At 44.9% G+C, this 8,894-nt stretch overlaps 1 protein-coding gene across 4 annotated transcripts in view; it reads left to right on the forward strand.

Moving 5' to 3' along the window:
- The window catches only part of LOC115124135 (SH2 domain-containing protein 3C-like), a 178,769-nt gene extending 173,264 nt beyond the window's left edge, over positions 1-5,505 (forward strand). For all 4 annotated transcript variants that reach the window (XM_065007570.1, XM_065007571.1, XM_065007572.1 and 1 more), the window contains 3 exons: positions 1,240-1,351; positions 2,317-2,535; positions 4,142-5,505. In XM_065007570.1, the coding sequence (XP_064863642.1) occupies positions 1,240-1,351; positions 2,317-2,535; positions 4,142-4,317 (507 nt within the window). In that variant the 3' untranslated portion in view covers positions 4,318-5,505. The remainder of the gene's footprint in view (positions 1-1,239; positions 1,352-2,316; positions 2,536-4,141) is intronic.
- Positions 5,506-8,894: the final 3,389 nt, after the last annotated feature.

The raw sequence follows: 8,894 nt of genomic DNA on the forward strand, positions 1-8,894 counted from the left end.
TCTCTTCTCTTCTCTTCTCTTCTCTTTCGTCTCTCTGTGTCTCTCCCTCCTCTCTTTTCTTCTCTTTCATCTCTCTGTGTTTCTTTCTCTCCTCTCTTCTCTTTCATCTCTCTGTGTTTCTCTCTCTCCTCTCTTCTCTTTCGTCTCTCTGTGTTTCTCTCTCTCCTCTCTTCTCTTTCGTCTCTGTGTCTCTCTCTACTCTCTTCTCTTTCGTCTCTCTGTTTCTCTCTCTCTCCTCTCTTCTCTTTCGTCTTTCTGTCTCTCTCTCCTCTCTTCTCTTTCGTCTTTCTGTGTCTCTCTCTCTCTTCTCTTTTGTCTCTCTGTCTCTCTCTCCCCTCTCTTCTCTTTCGTCTCCCTGTCTCTCTCTCTCCTCTCTTCTCTTTCGTCTCTCTGTCTCTCTCTCCTCTCTTCTCTTTCGTCTTTCTGTGTCTCTCTCTCTCCTCTCCTCTCTTCTCTTTCGTCTCTCTGGTCTCTCTGTGTCTCTCTCGCTCCTCTCTTCTCTTTCGTCTCTCTGTCTCTGTCTCTCTCTCTCCTCTCTTCTCTTTCATCTCTCTGTGTCTCTCCTCTCCTCTCCTCTCTTCTCTTTCATCTCTCTGTGTTTCTTTCTCTCCTCTCTTCTCTTTCATCTCTCTGTGTTTCTCTCTCTCCTCTCTTCTCTTTCGTCTCTCTGTGTTTCTCTCTCTCCTCTCTTCTCTTTCGTCTCTGTGTCTCTCTCTACTCTCTTCTCTTTCGTCTCTCTGTTTCTCTCTCTCTCCTCTCTTCTCTTTCGTCTTTCTGTCTCTCTCTCCTCTCTTCTCTTTCGTCTTTCTGTGTCTCTCTCTCTCTTCTCTTTTGTCTCTCTGTCTCTCTCTCCCCTCTCTTCTCTTTCGTCTCCCTGTCTCTCTCTCTCCTCTCTTCTCTTTCGTCTCTCTGTCTCTCTCTCCTCTCTTCTCTTTCGTCTTTCTGTGTCTCTCTCTCTCCTCTCCTCTCTTCTCTTTCGTCTCTCTGGTCTCTCTGTGTCTCTCTCGCTCCTCTCTTCTCTTTCGTCTCTCTGTCTCTGTCTCTCTCTCTCCTCTCTTCTCTTTCATCTCTCTGTGTCTCTCCTCTCCTCTCCTCTCTTCTCTTTCGTCTCTCTGTGTCTCTCTCTCCTCTCCTCTCTTCTCTTTCATCTCTCTGTGTCTGTCTCTCTCTCTCTCTCTCTCCTCTCCTCTCTCCTCTTTCATCTCTCTGTGTCTCTCTCTCTCTCTCTCTCTCTCTCAGATCTCTCGTCTGGAGCACACGTGGATGACGTTACGTCAGAGACACACAGAGGGGGCCATCCTCTATGAGAAGAAGCTCAAGCCGTTCATGAAGAACATGAACGATGGCAAAGGTATGGAGCTGGAGGCTGTGTGTGTTTCTGTGTGTGTTTCTGTGTGTGTTACTGTGTGTGTTTCTGTGTGTGTTTCTGTGTGTGTTACTGTGTGTGTCACTGTGTGTGTTACTGTGTGTGTTTCTGTGTGTGTTTCTGTGTGTGTTTCTGTGTGTGTTACTGTGTGTTTCTGTGTGTGTGTTTCTGTGTGTGTTACAGTGTGTGTTACTGTGTGTGTTACTGTGTGTGTCACTGTGTGTGTTACTGTGTGTGTCTCTGTGTGTGTTTCTGTGTGTGTTACTGTGTGTGTTTCTGTGTGTGTTTCTGTGTGTGTTACTGTGTGTGTTTCTGTGTGTGTTACTGTGTGTGTGTCTGTGTGTGTTTCTGTGTGTGTCACTGTGTGTGTCACTGTGTGTGTCTCTGTGTGTGTTTCTGTGTGTGTCTCTGTGTGTGTCACTGTGTGTGTCACTGTGTGTTTCTGTGTGTGTTTCTGTGTGTGTCACTGCGTGTGTGTTACTGTGTGTGTTACTGTGTGTGTTTCTGTGTGTGTTACTGTGTGTTTTACTGTGTGTGTTTCTGTGTGTGTTACTGTGTGTGTTACTGTGTGTGTTTCTGTGTGTGTTACTGTGTGTGTTACTGTGTGTGTTACTGTGTGTTTTACTGTGTGTTTTACTGTGTGTGTTACTGTGTGTGTTACTGTGTGTGTTTCTGTGTGTGTTTCTGTGTGTGTTACTGTGTGTGTTTCTGTGTGTGTTACTGTGTGTGTTACTGTGTGTGTTACTGTGTGTGTTTCTGTGTGTGTTTCTGTGTGTGTTACTGTGTGTTTCTGTGTGTGTTACTGTGTGTGTTACTGTGTGTTTCTGTGTGTGTTTCTGTGTGTGTTACTGTGTGTGTTACTGTGTGCGTTGTGTGTTTGACATGCACAGGACACTGGTATGTGTGTTTCTCTCTCTGAGTCAGTGTGTCTCTCTCTCTTTGTGTTCCAGAGAGCACTATGCTGTCCAACACCTCCTTCCCTCATGTGGTTCCTCTGCTGTCTCTGCTGGAGAGGAGTGTGATCGTGGGGGAGGGGCCAGGGGCGGGGATGGAATCCTGGGAGAAAGTGGAGGCGGGGGTTGACGTGGTGATGTCACACCTGGAGGCGGCCCGGACCATCGCACACCATGGGGGGCTGTATCGCACCAACGCTGAGACCAAACTACAGGGTAAGGCCTGGGGGAGCGTGTGTGTATGTACGCGCTGTGTATTTGTTTGACTTGCACACACAAAAGGCCCGGTTTCCCCGACTTAAATCACTGTCAGAATCTCATTCATCATTCGATAATCACAGACTCGTTCAGTCTTCATTGGAAGTGTTTTTTTAGTCGAGCTTTAATGCAGGTCCGGGAAACCATTCCATAGAGTACAGAGTAGTATAGTATTGTGTGCCGAGTCAGCCATATTGTTATGGATTAACCACCAAGAGCTTGTCTGATTTGTGGATGTTGTGCATGGATATATCTGACTGAGTAACAACTGTAGTGTTACAGTACATGTTGCTCCTTAATGCTGACGCATCCTAATATCTGACGGTGTGTGTGTGTGTGGTCAGTATGATGTATATAATGGGTCATTGACATTGATCTGAAATAAGGGTTGAGTTGTTGGTTGTTGTGCTATCTGTGGTAGTGTGCTGGTGATGGTTACGGTATGTTGACATTTACCACTATTGGTTCTGATTGATTCCAGTCCCTGGCGATGAGTGTATTGAGCAGGATGTCAATAACTATCTTAACTAGACTTTGTTTTCCACAATGTCTGTAATATTGATCAATCCCTCTCTTCTCTTTTTTTCTCTTCCTCTCCCTTATGTTCTGTTGTCTCCTCCTCTCCTCCTCTCCTCCTCCTCTCTTCCTCTCCTCCTCCTCTCTTCCTCTCCTTTATGTTCTTTTGTCTCCTCCTCTCCTCCTTTCTTCCTCTCCTCCTCCTCTCTTCTCTCCCTTATGTTCTGTTGTCTCCTCTCCTCCTCCTCTCTTTCTCTCCCTTATGTTCTGTTGTCTCTTCCTCTCCTCCTCTCCTCCTCCTCTCTTCTCTCCCTTATGTTCTGTTGTCTCTTCCTCTCCTCCTCTCCTCCTCCTCTCTTCTCTCCCTTATGTTCTGTTGTCTCTTCCTCTCCTCCTCTCCTCCTCCTCTCTTCTCTCCCTTATGTTCTGTTGTCTCCTCCTCTCCTCCTCCTCTCTTCCTCTCCCTTATGTTCTGTTGTCTCTTCCTCTCCTCCTCTCCTCCTCCTCTCTTCCTCTCCAATATGTTATGTTGTCTCTTCCTCTCCTCCTCCTCTCTTCCTCTCCCTTATGTTCTGTTGTCTCTTCCTCTCCTCCTCCTCTCTTCCTCTCCCTTATGTTCTGTTGTCTCTTCCTCTCTTCCTCTCCTCCTCCTCTCTTCTCTCCCTTATGTTCTGTTGTCTCTTCCTCTCCTCCTCTCCTCCTCCTCTCTTCTCTCCCTTATGTTCTGTTGTCTCCTCCTCTCCTCCTCCTCTCTTCCTCTCCCTTATGTTCTGTTGTCTCCTCCTCTCCTCCTCCTCTCTTCCTCTCCAATATGTTCTGTTGTCTCTTCCTCTCCTCCTCCTCTCTTCCTCTCCCTTATGTTCTGTTGTCTCTTCCTCTCCTCCTCCTCTCTTCCTCTCCCTTATGTTCTTTTGTCTCCTCCTCTCCTCCTTTCTTCCTCTCCTCCTCCTCTCTTCTCTCCCTTATGTTCTGTTGTCTCCTCCTCTCCTCCTCCTCTCTTCCTCTCCCTTATGTTCTGTTGTCTCTTCCTCTCCTCCTCCTCCACCAGGCTTCCAGGAGAGGGAGGAGGTTCTGGAGATCTTCCGGACAGAGTTCCAGATGAGGTTGCTATGGGGAAGTCGGGGGTCGGAGGGCAGCCAATCAGAGCGCTATGAGAAGTTTGACAAAGTTCTGACCGCTCTGTCTCACAAGCTGGAACCTCTTGTACGCCACAGTGAACTATAGCACCCATCTCACCGAACACCCCTATACACAGCATTCACAGTGGTATCGCCCGTCTCCCCACACTGCTGCTGGATGATTCCAATGTGAGGGGAGGAAGCAGCTAACAGAGACAAGAGAATAGACTGAGAGAAGACGAGGGTACGCTAGGAGAGAAGGAGCGTCTCGCTGTATATCCCCATAAAAGTCATAAAGGGCTTTTTCAGAGCTCTTAAACTGCGTGGGATGTTACATATTCTGCCTATCTTCGAAGTACAGATAATTGTATGGTGTGCGCTTAGGGTCAAACAACACAGGGGAGGGAGTATAAGGAAGACAAAGCTCTGGTTTGTCTAAAACCTCCCTCACTAGTACTGTCACACTCTGTAGTATCACCAACTTAAAGAGACAGTAATATTTAAAACAATGTTTGTGCTCTTCAGGACACCTGTATAAAATATATACAACTATCTATCTCTATGACCTGTGTCACCAGACCTCAGCTTCAGACTGAGAGGTAGTGTGTTCTGAAATCTGTTGTTCTTGTATAGACTCTCTGCATGTCTGCCATTCATTCCATATTCCATCACGTCCCCTGCTGATGACACCTGCAGTGTGCTCATACAGCTGGTCTCTTATCTATCTGTTTTGAACAAGTCATAATATATGTTATGTTTCCAAATCACATCAGCTGTCTGAGGCGTACTGTGCTCTGCCTAAAAGCATTTTCTCTCTGTGGACTTTGTTTGTGTGCTGTTCAGTGGCAGTTGTCTTACATGAGAGCTCTTCTGAGAAGCATTCACCCTCCCTCTTCTTTTCTCCGCTTCTGGCATGTCATAAATGTTTCTCAAATCAAAACAAAATCAAATTGTATTGGTCACATGCACATATTGGGCAGATGTTATTGCGGGTGTAGTGAAATTCTTCTGACATGTCATTAATGTTTCTGGCATGTCATTAATGTCATGTCATTAATGTTTCTGGCATGTCAATAATGTTTCTGGCATGTCCTTAATGTTTCTGGCATGTCATTAATGTTTCTGGCATGTCATTAATGTTTCTGGCATGTCAATCATGTTTCTGGCATGTCATTAATGTTTCTGGCATGTCAATAATGTTTCTGGCATGTCAATAATGTTTTTGGCATGTCAATAATGTTTCTGGCATGTCATTAATGTTTCTGGCATGTCAATAATGTTTCTGGCATGTCAATAATGTCAATAATGTTTCTGGCATGTCATTAATGTTTCTGGCATGTCAATAATGTTTCTGGCATGTCAATAATGTTTCTGGCATGTCATTAATATTTCCTGATGACTCCTGTCCCATTTACATCATATGTGTCATGTATTGTCATGTTATGTCTTGTTCCTGTTCTTTCTCTTCACTCCGTTTCCCCCTGCTGGTCGTATTAGGTTACCTTCTCTTCCTTTCCTTCCCCCAGCTGTTCCTCATCTTCTCTAACTACCTTGTTCACCCTGTTCCCTTTTTCCCTCTGATTAGATCTCTATTTCTCTCTCTGTTCCTGCTTCTGTCTTTGTCAGATTCTCGTTTGAGTTTCTCATGCCAGAACCAAACTATCGTCTCGTTTGCTTCACCCTTGTCTCGTCCTGTCGGAATCTGCCTGTTCATCTGATGCTACGTGTGATCAGGTACCTCTATCCTCTACAACCCGCGCCTACCCAGAGAGACCAGCAGTCTGTCGCCGCTAACCCTGCTATTCTCCTCTGCTGCTAAGAAGGGGACTCTTCTGTAATATCAGAAGGACTTTATGATTTATTTGTCGCCCTCTCTGCGGGTTGTCTATTTTGCCATTCAATACATCTGAAGAGGATCTATGTCTTCCCTGTGTTTTGACATTAAAGGACTCTGTTTTTGTTAAACCGCTTTTGGGTCCTCACTCACCTGCATAACAATATGAGCATGTTTTTTCTGCACTTGTCATACACACAATTAAAAATACCCATAATGCCCTCTCACCTGTTTGTGTGAACTATTGTACTTCAGGCACATGTGTTATAATGTAAAACACTGACTGTGCTGTTCTCTTGAGCGTTACATAGATTTTTTTGAAAGGCGGGGCCATTCCAAATACTGAGTGATAATTTTTTTTCTCCTTCCTGACAATTACCATGACAATTGTCATGGTAACATATTTGACAGACTTTGTTGACATGGTAACGTAACATGCTTGAGCCTCTGCTGTTCCCATACGATTCAGGTTTAACCGGCGTGAATGAATGTGCTTTGGTCTGAAAGCGATCCAGAACGTTCTCAGGGCAGAATGGACCCACCCCCCCAGACCTAGCCTGGTCCCAGATCTGTCTGTGCCTTCTTCTTGCCAACGCCTATGGTCATTGCCAGCCAAACAATGCCCATAGGATTTGACACGACAGAACAAATAGATGTGGGACCAGGCTCCCTCAGACCCCCCCAGTGACTGTATGATGGACTGTGTGTTGTTCTGTATGTAAGATGTGTGATTGATATGGACAGAGTTTTGAAAAGTCATTGAGAACATTCTACTCCAAAACCATGAAGAAAGTTTATTCACAAAGTCATTGTAGGATCCTCATGCGATTTCACTCACTTTAATTCATCTTCATAGAATGTCCTCTAGAAATGTATTGTTGCTGAAATGCTTTAGTGAAATAAATGTCAGGTAAAATGCAACTTCAACATGAGGGCTTAGAGGAATCTGGCAACTTCCTTTGAACTAAATACATTGTGACCTTTGATCAAATAATTCCTGGAAACGTTTCATCTGCCGACTCCTAAGCAGTGGTCATGTTGCTGTCACAGTGGTCACCTTACTGTCACATTGGTCATGTTGCTGTTACAGTGGTCATGTTGCTGTCACAGTGGTCATGTTGCTATCACAGTGGTCACGTTGCTGTCACAGTGGTCACGTTACTGTCACAGTGGTCACGTTGCTGTCACAGTGGTCACCTTACTGTCACAGTGGTCACGTTGCTGTCACAGTGGTCATGTTACTGTCACAGTGGTCACGTTGCTGTCACAGTGGTCACCTTACTGTCACAGTGGTCACGTTGCTGTCACAGTGGTCACGTTACTGTCACAGTGGTCACGTTGCTGTCACAGTGGTCACCTTACTGTCACAGTGGTCACGTTGTTGTCTCAGTGGTAACGTTACTGTCACAGTGGTCACGTTGTTGTCTCAGTGGTAACGTTACTGTCACAGTGGTCACGTTGTTGTCACAGTGGTCACGTTGTTGTCACAGTGGTCACATTGTTGTCACAGTGGTCACGTTGTTGTCACAGTGGTCATGTTGTTGTCACAGTGGTCACGTTGTTGTCACAGTGGTCACGTTACTGTCACAGTGGTCACCTTAATGTCACAGTGGTCACGTTACTGTCACAGTGGTCATGTTACTGTCACAGTGGTCACGTTGCTGTCGACACAAAAGCTCTATGGCTGATGATCATGATGATGAGTTATTTTCAGTTATTTTATCACCAATGTCTGCTGATTGGTTTATAATCAAATATGTATTAGGCTGACTCTCAGATCTATGCAATCACATTAATTAATTAATGAATGAACTAATGAATGATTTAGTCCCATAGGAAACAAACAACCTGAGGATGTGAGAGTGTGTGTGAGTGCCAGCCAGATGGTGCATCCCAGGTTATATTAATTAAGCACCAAACAAAGGAAAACAGGCTGAAACAGGGAGGGATTATCTGAACTTGTTCAATTGTTTTTGTCTTCTGTTGCAAAATGTTTTGCTACTGTGTGCCCCAGTCAGCCAGTGAGTATAAATGATGAGTCCAATGACCAATTGTCCCTTCTGTCCAGAAGAGGACACTGTTGCTCAGTCAGCAAAACAATCCAGAGTGACTATTGAATTGAATTTTGTGTTTTTTTTTGTTGCGATTATGAATAAAGCCTACTGGTTTAGGAACAATGATGATGTGCTATATGTAATGATGTTTGTCTCACCTTATGTTGTACAGATTACACATCTGGGTTTTCCCTGTTGTAAATAGTCAATCTGGAATGATGAACCTGTAAAGAAACAGGACAAAATACTCCCATGTTTGTGACACCCACATTTTTTCTAATGTACTGTACATAATGGTTCACTTGTTTTTCAAATAAATAAAGCTTTTGTCCGTGCTTTGTAGACCTACGGCTTGATTCTATTGACTCTATTCGCTACTCTATGTTCAAGGTAGAAATCGCTAGATGGCAGTACTGTCTCACTAATAATGTTGAACGAGAGTTGCATCATGAGCTTTAAACCTCACCCCTGTCTTCATCCTTGTCTAGCTACTCGTGTACACAGTGTTTCAGCTAGCTTCATGGGTACCTTCAGCACAGTTCAAAGGTGTTGCATACTGGTAGGATAGAACTACTGGACATCAAAGAAGATGCGATGAGTTGGTATTTTGAAATCTAAGCCTTTCGACCTGTGAAATGTCTGTCAATACTGCCGTCCCTTTGTGCCTGTCTGCACATACGTCCGTGTGTGTGTTGGCCTGTCTTTGAGCTACCGAGCATGTGCACTGAAGCTCGGGGCTGGGCATTAGATAACAAGGGTCTCACGTGACTCTATATGGTCAGTGCGGGGCGGAGA

Source organism: Oncorhynchus nerka, linkage group LG22, assembly GCF_034236695.1.
Source record: "Oncorhynchus nerka isolate Pitt River linkage group LG22, Oner_Uvic_2.0, whole genome shotgun sequence".
NCBI classification, from domain to species: Eukaryota; Metazoa; Chordata; class Actinopteri; order Salmoniformes; family Salmonidae; genus Oncorhynchus; species Oncorhynchus nerka.